The sequence below is a fragment of the Linepithema humile genome, chromosome 3 (assembly GCF_040581485.1).
Source record: "Linepithema humile isolate Giens D197 chromosome 3, Lhum_UNIL_v1.0, whole genome shotgun sequence".
Lineage (NCBI taxonomy): Eukaryota > Metazoa > Arthropoda > Insecta > Hymenoptera > Formicidae > Linepithema > Linepithema humile.
Genome location: NC_090130.1, coordinates 19,334,208 through 19,358,619, shown reverse-complemented (window position 1 = coordinate 19,358,619; position 24,412 = coordinate 19,334,208). Strand labels below are relative to the sequence as shown.

Genomic DNA, 24,412 nt, shown 5'->3' with positions numbered 1-24,412 from the left:
TCCCGCTACACGGACCAGTCGGTTCCTTGTTTGCCATCACAAAATCCAATAGTTTGCTTTGTACCACGGAGGGAGTGTGAGTTATGCGAGTTTGTGCAGCTAAAGCGATTTCACGTACGCGTCTTGCGGAAAAGTGCAACGAGGTCCGACGTGATGCGTGCCTCATATCCGTACGGGAGATGCGTATTATTTTGCGTTTGTTTATCGACACGACAAGATTTTACCATTGCTGAGAAGTGAATTTCTCGCGCGCGTTCGCATATTCGTGCAAGTGAGAGAACACAGTGAATTCTTGCGGACGATAGGACCAACCGGCCCGTTAAAAGTTCTGCTGATTTTTGGCCGTGAAAAAATAACGTATTGAGAAGGAGAGAAGAGGCTGGTGAAGCGCGAGATTGCAGAAATTACGAGAGAGGGAGGAGAATCTAAGTGTAGAAGAAGAGAGAGAGACAGTGAGAAAGTAAGAGAGCGGGAAGAGAGGTGTGTGTGTGTGTGTGTGTGTGTGTGTGTGTGTGTGTGCGTGCGCGCGCGCGCGCGCGCGGTGTGTGTGTGTGTGCGTACGCGCGAACAGAACGCGAGCGGAAGAGGAACAGAGAGGTGGAGATAGTGGATGAGTGAGTGAGTGAGAAGGAGTGTCGTGTGAGTATGAGAGAGAGAGAGGGAGGAGGGAAAGAAAGATAGAGAGCTTTTGTGGTATAAGGGTCGATTATACGCCGTCGAGAGACTCGACTGCGAGGGAAGAAATTGGTGATACCGAGGGTGTGCAAGCCGAAAGTGCCTCCTTCGGCGGTGGCGCTCCGCGGAGCAAGTAATCGGACGCGGTGCGGACGTAGCCCGACGCTCAGAGGAACGCATTATGTATTTACGTAGAATATTGCGTAACGTGCGAGGAACCGGCTAGTGTGTTTGGAAACGCGCGGCACCAACAAACCTGCTCACTCCTGGCGAACGACTGACTGTGCGGCGCAGCCCGGAGACACGGAGACGTGGAGACGGATCGGGACGGGGCGACGGTGTTGCGGGTCGACCGTACCGGTGCAAGTTTTCGCGTGTGCATACGCAGCAAAAACTCCCAACTCGGCCATCGACGCGATCGAAAATTTCGGACGGGGTTAAAGCAGAGTGTCGACGACGCCAGTGTACTGCTCGCGGCAATAATCAAACAACCTATCTCGACGCTACCGTCAACGTTTATATATTCCTCGTTGCACTTTTACTATAAGACTACGTGGGAGACAGGAACGTACACGTCTTCTCAGATGGAAATTGGTACGTACGAAGAGAGACAGATAAAGAGAGAGAGAGAGAGAGAGAGAGAGAGAGAGAGAGAGAGAGAGAGAGGGGGGGGGGAGAGAAAAAAGAGACTGGAGCGCACGTAACCACATATTCACGCGTTTATCACTTTGTCTCTTAGCTTCGTCTTGTATTTGATGTGACTTTTTCCATATATATGCAAGGTCACGTTGAGAACTCCGCAAAGAAGATCGATTCTTTCATAGCTAGCATGAGTTTATAACTTATTTTCATAACGCGGTCTCAAGGTTTGCGCGTCTGTCTCGCTTCGGATTAACTATCATATTCGTTTAAAGCGAAATATCGCTTATATCGATAAATCTGCATTGCATTTATATGGTGAAAAATATTTCTACATATGCTCACGAGATTAAAAAATTTATGGTGACTAACTGAAGTTAACGGACATAGTTTTTCAGTTGTGAAAAACGTTGTGTCTATATAACCTAACCTAACCTAATCTGATACACTTTTTAATACATTTTTTCATTTTTTATCATAAGGTTGCTATAGAAAACATTCTTTGCGTACAAATCTTCTTTTGAAAATGTATAAACAAATTAAATAGAAATTAATGATATCATGTGATTCAAGCATTTTTTAAGGAATTTTAGTTAAAGAAAAAACATTGAAAATGCAATGTACACATGTGTTTTTAAAATATATCATTGTGACATATTTACTTCAAAGTGTGTGTTATGAGCAGAATGTAATTAGTGAATTTTCTTATTTGTGAACAACAATCTGCTCAAAATGAATACTGTACAATTTGATATAAAAATTATTCACAAAAGATACAGCAATGATCTAAACTATTAATTTTATCAATAATTTATTATGTAAATTATTTAAAATTAACGTAGAATATAACATGATGGTAGAAGTAATAATCTGTAAGCGTTTGAAGATTTTGTGAAAAATAGTAATTTATACGTCATATATTTTTTATCAAGATAATATATATACATAACAGTGCATATACATAAACATCTACGCAACATCGGAATATAATTTATTTTTTTGAGAAAAATTATTTTTGATTTTTTTTTATTAGAGTTTTATTAGGTGTGTGCATATTTTTCTATTAATTCTTACATTTTGTAATTTGTTACTTTTTATGCTTATATAAAATATAAGTTGACTTTAAAATAGAGTCTGTTGCTGCATGTCAACTAAACTCTTGCTGCAAGTAAATTGCATTTAAACATATTTTTGACTGGAATATATTTCTTGATAATTGATAGTAATATGCAAAAATTACTTATCTTTATTTTTAGTATGTCTGATGTGATTTGCGATGAAACGTGTTCGCGGACTGGATGACGTAGCATCACCACCAGCAAAGCACTCGTCAGTGAGTGCGGGAAGTGGCATAGGTGGTGGAGGAGGAGGTAGTTTAGAATATCACACAAGCAGTGGGATAGGCGTCGTTGTACCCGGCCAAGCAGTTCGATCTGTTACATCAAAAGAAATGCCAGGAAGCATACAATTTGGTACTGCTCAAACTCAACAGCAGTACACCGGTGCGATTGTTGTGCCAACTGCGGCACCGTCTCCTATTAAAGTAAGTTGCCATGTGCGATAACAATAAATGAATAAGGAAATATTGTAATATATTGCAAATATATCATATTTAGCAAGCAAACAACTCTACGGCAGGACTAAGTTCCACATGTGGCGGTAGCAGCATAAATACTAGCGGAGGCTTACACAGCGGAATAGGTGGTGGCAGTAGTCACACTATGGCCTCTCAACAACCTACATCGGGATCACAAAATCAAGCCCACACTCAACAACAATCGACAATAAGGCATAAGGTTTGCATTGTCTAATTTTTTCTTGAAATAAAGAGGGGAAGTACATATCACTGTTAAGTGTTAGCTATTATAAAAAGCTTGTAAAGGATATGTAATTGTAATTATAGGTACACTCTGGTAATGTAACGCCTATGGCTTCTACTCCGCCTGGTGGTCCTAATCTGGGAGGAGGAAGTGGGTCTCAACAGTTTCAGAGATTAAAAGTGGAAGATGCATTGTCTTATCTGGATCAAGTCAAGTATAAATTCAGTGATCAACCGCAGGTGAATAACAAGAAATTACAAATTATGTATAAAGTGATGCTTGTACACTCAAACATTGCAAATTTCTTTGAACGTGTTTATTGCATGATTTATTAAAGCGTGGAAATATGAAATTTTTAAATGCTTAGCTGCAGCGTGCCGATTTGTTTACGCCAATTGATTTGGTATCCACATTTAGTATTTTACATAATTTTAACGCGCCAATATCTTTATTTGCAGGTGTACAATGATTTCTTAGATATCATGAAGGAATTTAAATCTCAAAGTATAGATACTCCAGGGGTAATAACCCGAGTGAGTCATCTATTTAAAGGACACCCCGAACTCATTGTTGGCTTCAACACATTTCTCCCACCAGGTTATAAGATAGAGGTACAAGCGAACGAACAGGGATATGCCTTTCAAGTGTCAGTCAGTATGCCGAGTCCGACAGCAACACATACTGCCACGTTATCGCAGCATCATTGCACAGTAAATGTTGGTTCGCCTCCGGTGGCTAGTCCACCCACGCAGCCTGCAAAAGCACCCCCAGTTTTACAAATAATGCAAGGGTGAGTGAATATTTTATTAAACCAAATATAATTGGATGGAATGAATAAATTATTACGGGAGAAGATGCAATATTTGTGATTACGTCGGTCATTTTCAGGTCGGGAAATATACACCATACCATAGCAAACAGTATTACGACGAATAGTTTGACTGTTCATGCGCCTTCACCACCACCAGTACCGGTGTATAATAATTCACATATTAGTACCGCCCAGGCGCAAGCTGTCAGTCAAGCTTTAAGTCAAGCAGATGGTATATCAACTGGTGGACAAACGCAGCAAAGTCAGCCGGTTGAATTCAATCATGCGATAAACTACGTTAATAAGATCAAGGTAGAATTATATAACACATAAAATAGTAACAATTAAATAAAAATCCAAAACATCGTAGAATAATTGACATTGGCCCAACGGTTCACTTATTTTTATACAATAACATATATTACATTGTTTTTAGAATCGGTTCCAAGGTCAGCCGGACAAATACAAACGGTTTTTGGAGATATTACATACGTATCAAAAAGAGCAGCGAAATTTAAAGGAATCCGGCCATATAGGAGGTACAAATTCTGGTGCTACAGGAGGAACAAAACACTTAACAGAAGCAGAAGTTTATAGCCAAGTTGCTAAGTTATTTGAAAATCAAGAAGACTTGCTCGCTGAATTTGGACAATTTTTGCCAGATGCTACAAATCAGCAAAGTTCGTTGGTGAGTCGCTTATTTGTAATAGGATAAATAGGATACTTTTGAATTGTGGCTAAAATATTGCAATTTGCTTAAACGATCGACTTAAATTAACGTTTATTATATTTTAAAACGAAATATGAACAAGAACATTGCTTGCATTTTACAGTCAAAATTTTAGTAATAAGATTACATACACGCGGGAAAAAGGTCATATAAAAAGACAGCAAGGCACTCATGATCTACTTGCTGTATTTACGCATTTTATATTCATGTCTGCTATTATATAATATTTTTCCAATCTAAATCTTTGTATAGAAAAAACTTGTCATAAGACAAAATTAATCTTTATTTAGAAATTTTTTCTGTTTTATTTGTTGAAAATGTTTTCTCTTACTCTGTGAAAATAATTCTCATTCGTATTAGTCTGTCATGTTTCAGACTAATAAGACGACATCGGTTAACGATCATACGGCAATTGTTAAGAAACCGATTGGACTTAAAACACCTTACAACAATTCCGGAACTATTCCGAGAGATCTTCGAGAGTCCAGCGGTACAACCGGGTTGGAACGCGATAGTCGGGATCACAGAGAACGAGAACGAGATAGATCGAGCATAAGAGATATAAACAGCGGTCAGAAATTTGGACATAGTACAGGGCAATTAAAGAGGAGTCCGTCATTCTCGACTTCGACGACAGCAGGGAATTCTCATCACATACAACATGGACCACCGCCTTTAAAAAAGCACAAAGTGGCTTCGATGCGTGACGTTACCGTTACGGAAGCTGGAAAATATGGCACCTTGAACGACTATGCTTTCTTCGACAAGGTAAGTGTTACTTTTGTAATTATTTCATTTTGACTACTTCCTACATACAAGTTTCTTTAAACAAATATAAATACTTAGGTTCGAAAGACGCTTAGATCGCAAGAGGTTTACGAAAATTTTCTTCGATGTCTCGTACTTTTTAATCAAGAGATAGTATCGAAATCTGAACTTGTTCAATTGGTGACACCATTCCTCGGTCGTTTTCCCGAACTACTACGCTGGTTCAAAGATTTCCTCGGCTACTTACCTGATTCGTCCACTATTACAACGACAAACGCAGCAAACGTGATGGGTGTGGAGAATTTCCCGAATAATATCGTGCGGAGTCATCAAGAACGGCCGCAAGGTGACTTGGCGATGGAAATTGATTATACAGCGTGCAAAAGATTAGGAGCGTCGTATTGCGCATTGCCGAAATCATACATTCAACCAAAATGTAGCGGCAGAACGCAATTGTGTAAGGAAGTTCTTAACGATACCTGGGTTTCGTTTCCAACTTGGTCAGAAGACAGTACATTTGTAACGTCAAGGTAATTCATCGTTTTTATCTACTAAACTTGAAATTGAATCCTTTTGCAAAATTAATTGGAATACCAGGCTTTGAGGCTTGTAAAGTACATGTACATTTGTTTGCTTAGGAAAACTCAATACGAAGAATTTATATATCGATGCGAGGATGAACGTTTCGAATTAGACGTTGTCATAGAAACCAATGCGTCAACGATTAGAGTGCTTGAAGGAGTTCATAAAAAAATAAATAGAATGAGCCAAGAAGAAGCACAAAAGTTTAAGCTTGACGATTGTTTGGGTGGTTGTTCTTCCACAATTCATCAACGAGCGTTAAAGAGGATATATGGTGATAAAGCTGTTGATATTATAGAAGGTCTCAAGAAAAATCCTGTAGTAGCTGTGCCTGTTGTGCTCCGTCGATTGAAAGCCAAGGAGGAAGAATGGCGGGAGGCACAAAAGGGATTCAATAAAATCTGGCGAGAACAGAATGAGAAATATTACTTGAAATCCTTAGATCATCAGGGAATTAACTTCAAACAAAACGATGTAAAAGCATTGAGATCTAAAAGTTTATTCAATGAGATTGAAACTTTGTACGACGAGGTTAGTATACAATTTCGTATAATTTTCGTACAATTTACGTATAATTTAATTATACAATGTGGCTAAAAGATTGCGGGATTGAATTCAGAAAAAAATATCAAAAGTTTATAAGATTTAATTGCTCTTTAATGTTATACACAACTCCAATAGCGTTTAACATATTCAGTAAGATAATTACTATCCTCAAATCGTGCTATATTTTTACGCGTAATTTAATTTTGAGCAAAATGCAGTCAGCTAGAGGAATTAAAATCTAGTAAATACCTTTTTTTTGTATTTTTGAATTTTTTAGCCATATCGTGTATAAATGTATCTTGCGATATGTTACATATCACATATATACATGATCAATGGTCGCAGTGATAATATGATTCTCTATTTTCGAGGAAGCGCCATAATCGATATTGGAACCAAAATAATCATATATTTTTCATGGTAATAATAGTACTAATAAATATTTGAACAAATAAGATGCAAATCAGAACATTTTGCTTCGAAAGAGTGCTCAAAATCAGTTCAATCAGTTGTGTAACTCCGCGTTAATGAAATATATCAAGCATATATCATTCTATGCCATCAGCCGATGATAATGTCAGTCTAGGATTTCAGTGATGGCATTAATCAAAAGTAGCATGCTTTTTGATCAAAATTCAGTGGTATCATACCATTAGCATATCGCTACGAACACTGTATATATGTGATCAATTGATGTGTTATACATAAATCATTTAATGGATTAACGCGTTATACAGAGGCACGAACAAGGTGACGATGGTAACGGTGATGGCCAGGGAAACAACGGGCCGCACCTCATTTTGCCATACAAGGACAAATCTGTACTAGACGATGCTGCTAATCTTCTAATCCATCATGTTAAGCGGCAGACCGCTATTCACAAAGAAGACAAACAACGAATAAAACTTTTATTGAAGCATTTCATACCTGATCTCTTTTTCCATCCACGACAAGAACTTAGCGATGACGAGAGAGACGAGGACGGTAAGTTTTGCTTACTTTTTATTGTATTTGATATAACTGTTTATATAACTGTTATCTTTGTCTAAACGGGACACCTGCATGTTTCAAGTCATTGTTAAATTAACATTAAATATATTTTAATATATGCTCTACTTTTTTTCTAATTTAGATGAAAAAGAAGATATAAACGTGGCAGCATGTAATAATTCTCAATCTGTGACGACTACTTCATCGTTGAGTGGTTTGCAAGCTAATAGAAGTAAAACTCCCGCGTCGCCAAATACGTCTTTAACTCCCAACAAAAGTGAAACTGATATCAAAGTACCCATTCATGCTCTTTCGAACGATCCCGATGAGGCGTACACGCTTTTCATGGGTAGTAATAATTGGTACCTCTTTTTGAGGTTACACCACATACTTTGTGAAAGATTAACTAAAATGTACGACAGAGCAGTCACCCTCGCAGAAGAGGAGTCGAAATATAAACAGCAACGAAAAGAAAGTACAGCGGTCGCTCTGAGATTAAAACCAAAAAGTACGTAATTCATTTATGATATATAGAATCGTCTACAAAAAAATTACTTTGCGAATCAATGCAGCGGAGAATTGAAAATTCTTGCAATTTTTAAAATATAAATAACAATTTTTTTTAATATAAGGATTTATATCTAACTAATTATAAATAACATTTAAATGATCACCTATCTCTGTCAGTTGCACGAATAATACACGTAGTAATCGTATTCATTGATACCAGATCAAAGATTGTGTTATTGTTTGCTTACGCATACCATCATACGATGATGTGTTTTTATCAATGAAAATATTGATTATGAATTAATATGCACAAGCGGACTGTAACACAATTTTTTGCGTAGCATCAGTAAAACGGGCAGCAGCCATCTAATCTGTAACCGTCGATTGACTAATTTTAAATTCTTATATTTCAAACACTGTTTAAAATAAAAATTTGCATTATTTAAGTTTTTCGAAAATATATCCGTTATGGTATTCTGATTCGCAAACTTTGAAACTTTTGTATAATTTACTAATTGTCTGCACGTTGCATCCTATTAATTATTCTTTCATCTAGGTGAAATTGAAATTGAGGACTATTATCCTGCTTTCTTGGACATGGTTAAAAATGTCCTTGATGGTAATATGGAAAGTACAGCGTACGAGGATACGTTACGAGAGATGTTCGGTATACATGCCTATATAGCCTTTACTCTCGATAAAGTCGTAACTTATGCTGTGAGACAAGTAAGTAGATTTCGTTTCTTTTTACAATATTATGATAGAATAAGAACAGGTGTCTGAAACTATATACATTTCTGCCAGTTGCAGCACTTGGTCTCAGATCCTATATGTCAACAATGTATGGAATTATTCCAAAGAGAGCAACGTCAATCTAAAGAAAGCAGCGGAGGCGGTGGATTGTGTGCTACAGCGTATATGAGACTAGGAGCTGAATTGTCATATCAACGCAAAGCTGAAAAGGCAATGGCGGATGAAAATTGTTTCAAGATATACATAGTGAGTATCTCGGAGATATTTGATTTAATATACAATTATCAGTGACATTTTCAATGTAACAATACAGTTTATGATAGCTGTATATATACATGGAGCCGTATATATTGTGATAGCTATATACGTGTATACGTGGGATGTTTTTTAAAGTTCTGGAAATTTTGTTTTAAATTCTGTAATTTAAATTTTTGTCTATGTTACACTATAGTTTTTCAATACGATTCCCATTTAATTGTATACACTTATCCCAGCGTAAAACTAGTTCTTTTGAGCTCTCTTCATAAAACTTTTGTGCCTTTTACCCACGGCTTGTAGCTGGTTTCAGCCCTATCCAACTCCCCCACTACTTCGTGTCTTTCTGTCACCAGTTGGTACTAATCCGCCACATGGTGTTGGTTGTTCTGGTGGATTGTCAAATTCAGCTCAAATCGAAGAGAAATGACAAACCCATACTTAATCCAAGAAATAAATTTTAAAAGATCAAGTAGCAATAAAAATATCATCTTGTCATTTCTCTTTGATTTGAGCTGAATCTGACAATCAACCAGAACAACTAACGCCACACTGCGGATTAGTTCCAACTGGCAACATTACGAACACGATCTTTGCATACGTTTGGATAGGAAGTCAGAGAGAGCTGGCTAGTTTTAATGAAATCATGTAGAGGTTTTTTCGACTCAGGAAACAAATAAAAATCGCTGTGCGTCAGATCAAGTGAGTGCGCTGGATGTAAGAGTAATTCTCAGTGCAGATAATTTAAAACATTCTTAGTTTGGCGAGTAGTATTTCACAGTGTCTTCTATATTTGCAATATTAATATCTCAGAAATATGTCTATATTTGTCTCTAACGACCAAACAATACTGATTGCTGTTGGCTGGCATTCTGAGACACATATGTCAAAACTTATCTACGTATGCAAATATTGGTCGATAGTCTTTTGTTTTTTTAATTAGAACGCAATTCTTAGAACTTAGGAAACACCCCTCGTATGTGTATGTGTGTATACTCTTGTGTGTACGCGCGCGCGCGCTACGCTACAGTAGGCATAAGCCTCGGAAAAGAAAAAGTGAAAAATAACAAAATGATATCAGTTAAAAGTAAAAAATCGGTTTGTTGCCTAAAAATCAGTTTATTACAGGGTAAAAAATATTAATTTTTGAAATTTCAGGAAATCCGAGATTTATTTCCTAAAACAAAGTAGCGAAATGTATGCACAATTGCAAGATGACCGATTCAATAATTTTCTTACAATCTTGCACACGCGTTTTGAAAACATATTTTCGAGAAAAACGCGTTTAAAATTTCGCTGAACGTTCTCCGCGCGCTTAATTTTGGCGTCGTTGAACGCTTATAGCTCCTTCAATTTTTCGAATTTTTGGTATCTTTCGAAAAGATTTGAAATCTTTTAGGACAGTGGTTCCCAAACTTTTTCGTTTCACGGCGCCTTCAGTGTACAAGATTTTTTTTACAGCGCTTTAAGTCAGAAAATACTGAACAATTGCATTTTTGCTCATGCGGTTAAGTTAGGTTAGGTTAATTAGTTAAAAAAATAATGAGTCATATAGTTTAAATTCATAAAAGAAGTATATATTTGTTTTCTTTTTTAATAATTACTATAGTATTATGTATATAATCATTTACTAGTGGGATGGTTAACCACACAACCTGTTGTTTATCACACAATTTCTCAAATTTTGGAATCAAACTGGAAACAGCCACCCTTGATTTTTGCACGATACTTGCTTTTTATTCTTCTTACTCAATTTTCGAATATCTTGCGGTGCCCCTGGGAACAACCTGCGGCGTCTCGGGGCGCCGTGGCGCACACTTTGGAAACCACTGTTTTAGGACATTTTCAAGAATTGTAACTATTAGAATCTGCAAAAATAAAAAATCGAAAATTTCAAGATTTTATATGAGGAAAAACTCCCTTAAGTTAAATACGCACGCGCGCATGCACTCATATATGTATAGGATGTTTTTAAAATGTTTGACATAACTAACGATTACAAATCATTTTAATGAATGACTGACTGAATTGATAGAATACGTAAAATAGTAAAATTGGACCAAACAGTTTAGAAACGCCATGTACATCATGATTGTACAAGTCAGTGTTGTGGATAAAACTGAATTAATTTCGTTAAATTTGTCTATAGTAACACGCTAAGCATTGAATGTCTTATGCATAGTAAATTAGTTGTTCTATTTTTGTCTTATGTGCTTTGTTTTTTCGTTACAGTACAAGAAAGACTGTAAAATGACAATGGAGTTGTTAGATACGGAGGGTGACGAAACGATGGATAGCGGCTGTAGAGAGAGAGAAAGAGAAGGCGTCACAGTCTCTGAGAAGTGGTCGACGTACGTTGAGAGATTCTCTGCACCTGCAACTGGTCAAACTAGTCCAAAAGACACTCCTGCCTTAACAGAGAATGAGCCGACGACCAATCATCCTGTGAGTAGCGAGGCAGCAAGGGGGGGGAGGGGCAGAAAACGCAAGAACACTGACATTAGCAAGAAGGTATAGGATCCAAGTACCTTTTTATAATCATTGCCAATGTTCAAGTTAACGTTCATTCGCATAATTGACATCTGTGATTAAAGTTGTACGTTTCGTCGTTTTTATTTGTCGTACAACGAGTGCCCCAAAGAATAAAGGTTTCATGGAACTTTCTTCTATCAAAAGTAGAATTTATTTGTGAAAATAATAAGTTATTTAGATACTTTCGCGAGGAGTGATTTTATCCTTGCGAAAAATCTTATTATAGTAGGAACTTTGACGACTCATGAAAAATGTTACAATGCATAATATATCAATCTTTACAATTATTCTATGAGGCAGAAGAATTATATGGACGCAAATACTTTACTGGACTGCTTACGACGCTTTACGCGAATGGATTAGGGTATTCGTATATATTATCAACGTCGATCGTCAAATTTCTGTAGTTATTCAACAGTTCAATTCATACTCATTTTGTAGGCAAAACAACACAAAATTTATATATTTATACTTTATAATGATTGGGAATTTATAGGAAACTTGTGGAATTGTTTCGTCCGTTATAGTTGTTTGTATGGTGCTGCATATCACATGAAATTTTCTGACACATTGTAGCATACTTTCCCAATTTTTTTCTAAATACATGTGTGTAATACGTTGTTTAATTAATTGATTATTCTAAATTATTCTAAACATACAAAATATGATAAATAATATTAATATATCGTTTTCTTGTTTCACGGTTGTTTTCGTTTTATTTTATTTAGTTTTCTATCGTAGTATATGTTAGTAAAAATTGATATATAAAATTTATTGAGAAAATGAAAGAACAATGTCAGTACGATTTCCTTCTTAATTAAATGTTATGAGTGTTACATTATAAATTATTTTTTTATTTTTTATATTTATCCTCATTTTTATTGTTACTTGTTTTATCTTATTTTATTCTTTTTCTTTATGAATTATTTATATCTAAATTATCTTTTTTATATTTGATTACATAAAGAAAGATGAAAAATTGTTTTAAAAAATTATTTAAATGAGTTTTATATTAATTGTTTAAATACTTAAATATTCAAACAATTTGTTTATATTGCGCGGATTTCTCTAAAAGTATACAGTGATTTTATGTGAAAATACAGCAATTATATATATACATATATATGTGTATGTGTTTGTGTATGTGGGTGCTTGTGCGCGCGCGCATGCCTGTGTGTGATACACATATATATGATATGTATATTTTTTTGTTTTATTTATTATTGCATAATTCAAAAAATTTAAATTTAAAGTTTATTATATAGTATGCAATATTACAGAATGCTATTATATAGTAGCCAATGTTGATCGGTTAACAAAAATAAGGAAAATTTCATGTATATATTACCATATCATTATACGTATCATATCGCATTTATTTCATCACTGCATTCATTTAATGACGAATCTTATCAGGAACCAGTGTAGTTATGAGATAACATAAAGAGATGACCAATTGTTGTAAATTGATAAAAACTGTATAAGATGGGAAGGGAAAACTGGCATATATTTCACAAAGTCATACTAACAGTGCCATAATAAATGTAAAATAATAATTAAATGTACAATTTAGATGCCTTTCTTCAGGTTAATTGTATAATATACATTCATCTAGCTAATTACATATTTTGGGAGAAACAGTTTTTATTAAATATATTTAGAATTGTGATACATAATAGCAGATAATATTCTATCCACGTATCAAATATTTTTTATAATTTCCAAATAGTTAAAACTGAAATTGCAACAAGCAAAACTAAAACACTACTGTCAGAAATATTTCGTAATAAAATAATGTCATATTTTTACGTTAAAAATAAAATTTTTTTTAGTAAATCTCCATTTATTGTAAAAACCGCCAATTCTTCGTTCAATAACATTTTACATGTTTCAATTTTGTAAAAATATAAGATTTACTTCACAAGTACACATTCTGAAATCATCAGATGGAGTAATTGTTGCAAAAGTAAAATTTTTAATAAAATTGTAAAAACTCGTATCAGTTCTATTTCTTTGAAGATATAAATTTCGAATAGTTTTTTATAAAAATAAAAAAACTATGATATAATTTCAACAAATATTAGTAGAGTGTCACGTTGAAAAAGACTATTGTAGACGAAAAAAGAATGATATGTAACAATTTGAAAACTAATTAGTCTATTCAAATAACAGAAAAGTATTTGTATTAATTTTAGTCAGTTTTTAATGCTAATAAATGTATACACGCACTCTGCTTGGACAAAATTTATATAATTTTTTTCATTATATTTGTTTATTATATTAGTTTGGAATTTTTTCATTATTGATATGCATATCAAATTTATATATGGATTAGTAATTATCAGTAAACAACTTTCATTTAATATTTGAGGTATGAGGTATTTTTGGCATACAAAATTATACATTTTAAAATTTGTGTTTATTGTTTAAATCAGAGCTTAAATCAGTTATCTATATTCTTATTGTATAATCGAGAAAGCTCATTTTCTCTGAAACATGTGTAACTAACTAGATAAATATGTACATGTCATCTGAAAGAGGCATCTACGTATTTAATAAGTGATTAAAAGGATGAAAATAATTCTTAATACAAGTAAATATTAAATTATATTGTAATATGTGACATTAGTCGATTTTTAAAATTTCGTTTTTTCTTCTATATAGTGATATATTATCGTAGATAACGAAGTATATAATAGTAGATTCACAATATAAATTAATAGATTTTCGAGAATGTAAATATTTAACAGACTTCTACATACAGTTTTGTACATACACAATTTGGAAGCAGTAAATTGTTAAGTCTCGTTTCATACTTAACTCTTACTATCATATTCGAAAATACAGTAGTGAAGCCTTTGGAAAAAAAACATAAATATATATACCAATATACATATATACATCATGTATGTATGTACACGTACATACGTACATTTACACACATATACATACATGCATACAATTACACCCACACACACACGCGCGCGCGCGCGCGCGCAGCAGCATTGACTTACCTGACTATTACTAGACGTTATAATTACACTACGCGGCTACATTTTACATCATTTTATTCAAGTTTTTGAGAACGCGAGAATCACTATAGAGGTTTTAACTGGGTTTTTAACAAATTTTAGAGAATAGATGGTTAGATCCTTGCGTGTATAAAGATAACAAAAATAATGCGTATAAAATTCCTATGTAATTTCTTGTACAAAACTTAGCGCATGTCGGAGAGAAAAAAACATCGATATTGTATATTTAGTAAACTATTTGAGTTGTTATTCAAATAGTCTAAAATTACTTTCTTATACAAAGAAATTGACCTTCTGATCAGATTATTAACACACTAAAAGGATCTGTGCGCATTTGCTGCATATGAGGGCACAGAATATCATGCTACATTTTAAGAATCCGAAGTATGTTACAGGATCCGCTGTAGTACGATGCACTATGCTCTTGTATGAAACAAGTACGCATTGGTTTTAGCTAATGAGTCAACGAGGTATGACGAGACTGTATTCTGTGGCGTGGAGCTGAGTGTGTTTTAGCTTATTTGTTGCGTCCTTCACTTCAGATACATGTATATACATATATACTTGGCTATGTACATAAATGATATATAGATAGTAAAGCAGAGACATTATGCACTGTATTATTATGTGATGTATATAGAAAATCAGTTGTAATTTTGCATCAATTCTGTAATAATGTTTGATAAACGCGACAGTATGAAGTATTAACATCCCATAGTATTTGTCATTTTACCAAAGGTTTCACATTCTTAGATTTTCGTTTTAACTCGTTTCAACTAGTTTTCAATTCGTTTTAATTTGTGTCAGATTCGGAAATTATTTGTTACTCGTTTGCTCGGGCGCGTTTCTTAATATCAAAGACTAATTTTTATAGATTGCAATAGTTATTTTAGATTAATCTTCGTTTTTTTTTCTTTATTACATTAGCTGCTTCTATTTCATATCTTCTTTCTTCAGCAAAATTCAGTATTTCTTGAACAGAATTCGTACAACGATTCGTATGGTTACGTTAGCGATAGAATTTAATCTTTGAAATTATGTATCTTATATTTTATATAAATTATAAGTATATAATTTCTAGAGATTTTTATATCGCAGAATTTCGAAAGCATACAGTTTTATTTATTCTTTTTCGATCAAGGCTACTGAATATTCAGTCCTAATTATAGTAAAAAAATGTTAACAATTTATCCACGCTTTGTAATATAATTACATTTGAAATTATTTGACATACTTATAAACAGATTTTCATATAAACAAGCTACAGCTTCATTTCCTAAAGTAGATAAAAAGTCTCGCTCGCTCGCACGCTCGCTCTTCCCTCCCCTCCCTCCCTACCTCCCTCCCTATACCCTTACCACGTCCCTTCCTTCTCTCTCCTCGTTCGCAATCTCTTTAAACAATTTTCATCTATTCACAAAATGTTAATTTAACAACATTTATCAAATTATATCAAATGGAAAGTAATGAGATTAAATTTTTTCTTATCAGGTGCCATAAGGTGTCATAAAAACAAAACATTAAGATTTTATGAAACATATTTCGAAATTTTCTTATTCAAAATTAATTATATGCAGAGTTACAAAAAGATTTAACGAGATGCGTAATAACAAAAATTTTATTACGTTACACATTTGTTTAAATTTGTCAAACACTGTTTCTTCATCAATGATATCAAAAAATCTGTTATGCAATATCGCATGCGTAATTCTGTACGCAGGATTTACGCCTATTCATCGCGTGCATGATATTCATACAATAGTTTAATCGCTTTTTTTTACAAAACTTTACCACACAAATGCTTGATCCTCATATTTACAATTTTTGTACCACTATCATAAATTCGAGAAAATTGCCCTAACGCGTGTACCGCTGTTGCTTGTAAATATCAATTATCCCTTGTACTTAATAATTTTAAATATATATCGCGATTTATAATTTGCAATCTAATCTCGCGTTACGTAAACTGCTAAAACTCATAATTGTTTTTCAAGCAATGCGGTGATGGACAACATTGTACGTACTTACGTATTGAGAAAAAAGCGGAGATGTGATCGAGGGATATATCTTCGCAACTGTAGCACATGAAGCTTATGCTTTCTTTTCATACATACATATCTCGCAAGCTCGCTTTCTCTCGCTACCATTCTTTCATCTCCTTTGCAGCATTCGTCAATCGATAATCCGCTACATTGTTATTCAACAGCTAATGATACGAAATATAAGCGTACCGATCAAATGACGGCATAGTACGGGATTTATTGTTGATGCTTATTGTGAAAAGCATCTTATCCGTCTCTCACATCACTCGCGATAACAATCCGTTTCTCGTTCAAAATGGCGATCGGCCCGAGTCTAATGAAAATAACAGAGAACGGAGAAAGGCAACTCGCGGCGGCGCGCTGCTCCGTTGCTCCGTGTTTGCCGTCGAGCAACCTGCTGCGTCGATGTATGTATAACATCATTTCTCCAATGGCGTATATGCGCAGCAAATTCGACCCGCCTACACCCGTTGCATTGCTCGTGTATTCGTGACAGGCTTAACACGCGTGCGTGCTTAACGAGTTCTCAGAAACAATCGATATTTATTATTAATATTTGGTCAAATTTATGAGGCGAGAACTTGTGTAATAAAAGAAAAATATTGCGACTACTTATGTTTCTTATATTCAAAGTTAAGAAGTAAGTTTTTTAAAACTTTGCACTATTGGGGTCACTTACCTTATATTTTTTTTTATCAAAGTAATTATATCGCAAATTAAAATTTAATTAATGTAATTATAATTAATTGGGAAAAAAACTGACTTTGTTTTAAATATGTTTTTATTAGTTAATTCATAGAATTAATATATGTTTTTGCAGGTAAAATCTCTTAAAATTTACAGCAAAATTTTATTAATTTCTAACTCTCCCCCCTTTTTTCTTTTTCTCCTTCCCTCTCTCTGTTTCTCTTTTTTCCTTTCTCTTTCTATTTTGTTCATATTCATTTAATTATCATTTAATATTTTGTATTAACACTCGTTTTCGCATTTTTTTCACTGGTTCTTCGATTTATCCATGAATTCATCTTCCAAACGCATCCAAAGCATTTTTTTGGTCCGCTTTTGCTTTTATTTCTCCGTAAAAATGGAATGTTATTAATATATAATTTTGCATTCTATATATTCTTATCCACTGTGTTTCTTATAAAATCACTGCACATTTAAATATAATAAAAAAAGGCAAGACGTGATCATGAGATTTTATTTTATAACTATTATGAGATTCTATGCTTTTATAATTGTTTTATAGATAACTCGTAGATGATTAATTATTATATATTACAAATGTTTGTTTCGCTGACTAGTTGAAAAAATATTGATTAATCTTGTAGAACTAATGTACATTTAATGTACATTTACAGAACAGATTAGGATATTATGATTGATATAATCATTTCTTTGTTGCATGATTTTAAAACACTTTTTATTTGAAAATAAGCAAATAATTATATGCAAAGGATTATTATACTAATTATTTAACGGTTTACATATATGTTTGTTAAATAAAATATCTACAATTCAACCTAATATATATACACATGCATGTACGCGAACGAAATAGATCTTTCTTTTTCATATTACGTACATATTTGACAAAAAACAACACACACACACACACACTCACACGCACGCGCGCGCGCACACACACATGCAGGATGTCTCATTTTAAATTGAACATGGTAATAACTCCGAAATTACGTGTTATAGAAAAAAATGTTTCAGACAAAAGTTTTATGGTTTTAAGGACGTATGACACTGCTATTGGTTTGAGCTTGAGGTGATCGCGCTAAGATATTTTCAAAATTAATTTGGATTTTTTAAATGGAATCTTCATTTTTTATTGCATATTTTTGTAGCTGATGGAGAGATGTTTTTAAAATCTTCGCTACAAACCTTTTTTCGATGAGAACTTCCTGAGTTATGAATCTTTGAAGTTTGAATACCGTAGCATTATCCAAGTGTATCACCAAGATAAACTTTACAAGGTTTCCCTTGAAATCATAAAATTTTAGTCTGAAACATTTTTCTCTATAACGTGTAGTTTTGGAGTTATTATCGCGTTCAATTAAAAATAGAACACTGTATATGATATGGTATGTGTATGTATATAATTGTAATATATTGTGTATATAAAATGAAATATTACAATATATTAAATAATAGTAAATAATAACAATGTATAGAAGAGAGATATTGAAATATACAATTTTAAATATTATTGTCTAACATCATTTTTTACCACAAAATTTATTGCTTTGATTTTGCAAGATATTTTTTTTTTGCCTGGAATTATTCTTATAAGATATCTAAGTCATATATAAAAATGCAATAGTTATAAATTTAAAGATGTTTTTTCTATTTTTTTCTCATATCTCATTATAAATTAATTTTTAATCTCTTTATGAATTAAACTTGAACTTATTTAAAATTAAAGTTAATTATACTGTGTTCATATTTATATTGTATTATTATCATTAAAATAATATATCTCTTTTCTAGTACATTAAGAGTGTTTTTCTTGAAATTACTTATTAACAATTACTTATTAACATAATATAAAACTTTTATGTAAAAATTATGCCAATATTTGTCTTACATATTGAAAATCTTGGTATCAGAAAAAGAAAGGAGGGAGAGAAAAAATTATTAGTTCACTAGTAACACTAAAATATTAGTGTTACTAGTAAACAAAAAATACGACTTTTTTAATGAATTTTTGTAAGAAATTTCTATTTTGTTTGCAGCATGTACATTATTATTATACAGGGTGATCCACGAAACTTGGCCAAACTTTAGCACTTGTCCTGTTGAAAAAAGAAAAAAATAGTAGAAGAAAAAATTAAATGGCATAACATGAAAAATTTTTTTATGGACTTATTTTTTTCTTAAGTGCAACAATGCACCAGAAAAGTGCAATTGCATTTTTTTTTACTAGAAATAATTTTTTTTTTATAAATATAAATTTTATAAATATTTTCTTCGTAAATATTGTAGTTTCTTTGAATAATCTTTATAAAAGTATTAGAGTAAGATGCTCGAAAAATTAATATTTTACAAAATATTTGACGTTTTTGAGTGAGGTATATTGCTTTATTCAAGGTGATGTTTAAACGTTCCACCGTGTTTACGATTACGAATTTTATTATTAGGATTATATATAAACACTTGAGGACGTGTAAAAGTATCAATTGATCACAATTTATAGTAATTATAAAGATAAAGTGTAAATGCGTTTATGGACTTACATTAAAGATATACTTTATTTTTAATTACTATAAACTGTGGTCAATTGATACTACCTTATGCATCATTAAGTGTTTATACTTAAAATCTCCGTAACTGTAAATACAGTGTAACGTTTAAACATCACCTTGAATAAAGCATATACCTCACTCAAAAACATCAAATATTTTGTAAAATATTAATTTTTCAAGCATCTTATCTTAGTACTTTTATGCAGAGATTATTCAGAGGAACCTATTTATGCACAAAAAAAAATATTTTTGTTTAAAAAAAAAGTGTAATTGCACTTTTCTGGCGCATTGTTGCACTTAGGAAAAAAATTAGTCCATAGAAAAATTTTTCATGTTATGCCATTTAACTTTTTTCTCTATCTTCAACAGTACAAGTGCTAGAGCTCGGCCTAGTTCCGTGGATCACCCTTGTGTATAGCACATGCTCTCAATTATATTCTATATTGTATAATTCCAACAAATATTATACAAATATTATACAAATATTATACTCTGTTGCGTTTTCTGAAATCTACAACGTTTAAAGATTATTTTTACAAGATCTTTAAATATTTTTTTTATTTCTTAAGAAATATTTTTTTACAAGATTCTAGCATAGATAAAAGATATAATATTTTATATGCAATGTATATATAACGATAATATAAACATAATATAAATATTTTTGTACTTTATATATGTAGTTTTATTTTGCTATATATAAAAAATCTTTTTATCACCCAATATATATATTATATAGTAATTCTTAATCAAAAAGATATTTATATAAGGATGAAATTTTGTCACTGACTTTTTTTACTTTTTATGTATTGGGTATGAAAAGATTTTTTATATATAACAAAATAAAACTACATATATAAAGTACAAAAAATATTTATATTATGTTTATGTTACCATATTAGAAGATAGATTGGTTTGACTTTGGATGGTCGTTTGAAGATCACGTGAAGGTCACCTTCAATTTCTTAAATGGAAACCCCTATTTTTCATTGCATATTCTTGTATCTTATTTCGAGAGCTTTTCAAAACACTATGATAAAGTATTTTTTCATTAAACACTTTTCGAGTTATGAGGCTTGAAGTTTACAGTACCGCCGGCATTAGCATTACCCAAGGTATACCGCGTGAAGGTTGCACAGTCGGATTTACAACTCTGTTTGTGTGTTCGCGCGCGCGCGCGCGCGCGGATGGTGCCTCCTCCCTCCCTCCACACCACACAGGTGTAAATCCGACCGTACAACCTCCACATGGTACACCTTGGGTAATGCTAATGAGCGGGCGATACTGTAAACTTCAAGCCGCATAACTCGAAAAGTGCTTAATGAAAAAATACTTTCATCGTGGTTCGAAAAGCTCTCGAGGTAAAATATAAGAATATGCAATAAAAAATGGGGGTTTTTATTTGAGAAATTAAAGGTGACCTTTACGTGATCTTCAAACGACTATTCAAGGACAAACCAATGTCACCATCTTATATCCTTTTCGAAGTCATTAAACTTTTGTACGAAACATTTTTTTCTAAAATCCCATGATTTCCAGATATTTGACTGTTTAAAATAAAACGAGACACTCTGTATATAAATATATATACATATTTTTTTATAGTTTTTAATACCTTTAATCTTCATATAAATATATTTTTAATTACAATAATTTGTTTTATTTATGAGCTTTAATATTGTAGTTTAAATCGGCATTATGAAAATCTTTTATAAACCATTTCAAGATAATAAGCTTAAAGAAATTTTAGATTTCTTACACGATTATATCTAATAATATTATTTAAAATTAATAATATCTTATAATTATTGTAGATTGACGGAAACGCTTGGAGTTCTTTAGGCAGGACTTCAGCTGGACGTAAGCCTGTTTTTCTCTACCGTAATATTAAATCATATCAAAAGCACGCTGCGAAATTAATGAGAGGGAAAGCATCTTTACTTGACACCAACCATTCGGAGAAAGTCCCAGAGTAAGTATTTATGATACGTATATTAGCACTAAACTTCATTTGCTTGACTCCATAATTATTTGATGTAAATTTGTTTTAGATCGGCCGATACTCCGGACATTATTAATTCTGATGAAACGCAATGTAGATTTAATCCTAATAGTTATACCATGTTTTTTATTGTTCATAAGGACAGATTTCTTTACAAACAGAACTCCATTAGTCGTGCTAAAAAGGTACGTTCTACAATTATTTAATTGCTTCTGTACATATATTAACCCTCAAAACAGACTGTTGTTTTCTATCAATACGTAAACTGGACTCATGGGTCTTGCCCACGTTTTATTAAGTAACATTAATATTTATAGTTCAAAAAATTTTTAAAAGTTTACGTAAGTTCATTGAAGATTTAAAAGATGTTACTGAAATGTTTAAATAATGAAATTGGTGAAAAGTTTATTTTGAATATTTGATTGTTTTCTATGAAGAGCAATTGTTCGCATTGCACATCTAAAAAATTTATAGTTTTTTAAAATTTGACTCATAAAAAACACTGTGGAAGCTCTTTAGTACAGACCCTATAATTGATGAAAAAAAAAAAAATGGAATTGTCATTCAAAAACAAGTAATTATTAGAGAGCATAAAAACAGAGTATATTTTAGGAGAGATAAAGACATGAAAATTATGAAAAAAATAATTCTCATATTTATTTTGTGTTTTTAGTGAATATCTAATAAAATATAAACATATAAGATATGAAATAGAAACATTAAACTTTTTGAGCTCAAAAATATTTTCTCACCAACAATTTGCGCAAACGGAGCGCCTATGTTCGTCGCATACAATTTTGTCACATCGAAAGCAACAATATATTTTTCGAGCATTTATGAAATCGCAATAATAGCATCGCTTTCTTTTAGACAAATGATCACTATTAGGAGCTTCTTACATTTCTTCACGCGGAGCGCATAGCCATTTTTTAAAAATCTAATTAGAATAAAAGCTTCTAAATTACTCAAACTTTCAAAATATGTTTATTTTTATCAGAAGAATAAATACATATAAAAAAAACACGTTTTTCAAAATTTGAGTTTTGATCAACGGAAACTGGACTCGTGAGTCGTCCACCACCGATTTGAATCGCTCGACATATAAACAAGAACTGATATCAACAGGCTTCTGGCCTCGAAGTATCCTCACGATAAACAATTTTCCTACAGAGGGCCCATCTATAAAGATGCGCAAGTTTTTCTGAGCCGTTCTGAGTTCCGTTTTGAGAGTTAATATTTATATTAATTATTTAATGATAGTTACTTTAATTTTTATTGCTGTCTTAGATATAAATATTGAATTTGATAAAAAAAAACTAATTTGTCTTTATAGTGCCATCCAGCCATAACAAAGCGTATGGATTCCAAGTTTCATCATTGGCATGCATCGTGGGTGTCTAAGAATGGTACAGACATTCAACATCGATTGTGTCAAGATTGGCTAATGGGACGATATGAGAATTTAATTCCTCATAGGACACGAGTAATAACGGATAATGATCAAACACGTTCTCCCTATCGACAATATAATCGTTTTCGAGTAGAACGCTTACAATCTGATCCATTGACAGAAGGATCATGCGTCTAATGTTATTCCGTAGAATTTTTTGTGTTCTTTAAAATTTCCCAATGTTGATATGCTCGCTGTAATTAGTCTTTGCACTCAGTGAAAGTTTTTCTTTGGCAATAAGCGTTTTAGATTAAGATTTGAAAGTAAAATTCTTGAAATATGAGTTTAGTTTCGTGCCAATTATCATAGACATTTGATTCATAGCATTCTCGGTGTATATATATATATATATATATATATATAAAGAAAGTTTTAGACTAACTACTGATGTGAAAAATAGTGAGGAATGTAATTGGTCAATGACCGTCCATATATTATATATACTATCTTATTATATATTTTAATACAGTTTTATTCTCCACGCTGTACAGATATGGTTTATAAGGTGATATATATGTTATGCAATTTGATACTATTAGCACTAAATTCACTGTATTAAACAAATTTTACTAATCTTTACATGATATTTAATGTATTCAAAATAATATTTTTTTAATTTTTATTGCGTTCTATGTTTGTTTTACGATATCAATATAGATATATTGTCCAAGGAAATTAATGTATTTTACAATTATGTATTCAAATATTTGCATCTCGATATTACTTTCGATATATTTAATCACACATGCACGCCCTATGCAACACACACACACATACACACACAAATACAAACAAAACAAAGGAGAGAGGTCTATATCTCTATTTAGATAGAGATGTGTATTTTTCATTCTAGGCAGCAGCCGAAGATGTCACATTTTTACGAGAAAATAAAAGGTACATTTATAAACATGTAAATATAAATATATTAACAAGAAGATATATATGCTAATGTACACGCACAATACATGTGTACATATACATTTATAAATATGTACAAAGAAAACATTAGAGCTCATATTCT

General features: G+C 32.4%; 1 protein-coding gene and 1 long non-coding RNA gene across 5 annotated transcripts; one reads left to right on the top strand and one right to left on the bottom strand.

Moving 5' to 3' along the window:
• Window positions 1–55: 55 nt before the first annotated feature.
• On the top strand, window positions 56–23,845 carry Sin3A (SIN3 transcription regulator family member A). 4 transcript variants are annotated; one of them, XM_012370301.2, is made up of 19 exons: window positions 57–460; window positions 701–1,269; window positions 2,571–2,857; window positions 2,931–3,110; window positions 3,218–3,373; window positions 3,593–3,924; window positions 4,023–4,257; window positions 4,382–4,633; window positions 5,036–5,443; window positions 5,522–5,973; window positions 6,082–6,556; window positions 7,309–7,555; window positions 7,704–8,069; window positions 8,628–8,797; window positions 8,876–9,070; window positions 11,312–11,590; window positions 21,754–21,911; window positions 21,991–22,126; window positions 23,275–23,845. In XM_012370301.2, exons 3-19 carry the CDS (start codon window positions 2,591–2,593, stop codon window positions 23,527–23,529), a joined length of 4,563 nt encoding a protein of 1,520 aa, XP_012225724.1. In that variant the 5' UTR covers window positions 57–460; window positions 701–1,269; window positions 2,571–2,590; the 3' UTR covers window positions 23,530–23,845. The 4 variants fall into 4 exon arrangements, with proteins under 4 accessions (XP_012225740.1, XP_012225724.1, XP_012225733.1 ...); XM_012370317.2 differs by having other exon boundaries at window positions 56–1,269; window positions 11,312–11,524; XM_012370310.2 differs by having other exon boundaries at window positions 57–1,269; window positions 5,051–5,443.
• On the bottom strand, window positions 10,635–17,079 carry LOC136998615 (uncharacterized). The gene is made up of 2 exons (XR_010889198.1): window positions 16,672–17,079; window positions 10,635–10,947 (listed from the first exon to the last, which is right to left on the bottom strand). It is a non-coding gene; the product is annotated as an uncharacterized lncRNA (long non-coding RNA).
• Window positions 23,846–24,412: the final 567 nt, after the last annotated feature.

Coding starts and splice junctions, on each gene's coding strand:
- Sin3A (XM_012370301.2), top strand. CDS start 2,591: ATGAAACGTGTTCGCGGACTGGATGACGTAGCATCACCACCAGCAAAG. Junction 5,974..6,081: donor AGTACATTTGTAACGTCAAG/GTAATTCATCGT, acceptor TTGTTTGCTTAG/GAAAACTCAATACGAAGAAT. Junction 9,071..11,311: donor ATTGTTTCAAGATATACATA/GTGAGTATCTCG, acceptor TTTTCGTTACAG/TACAAGAAAGACTGTAAAAT.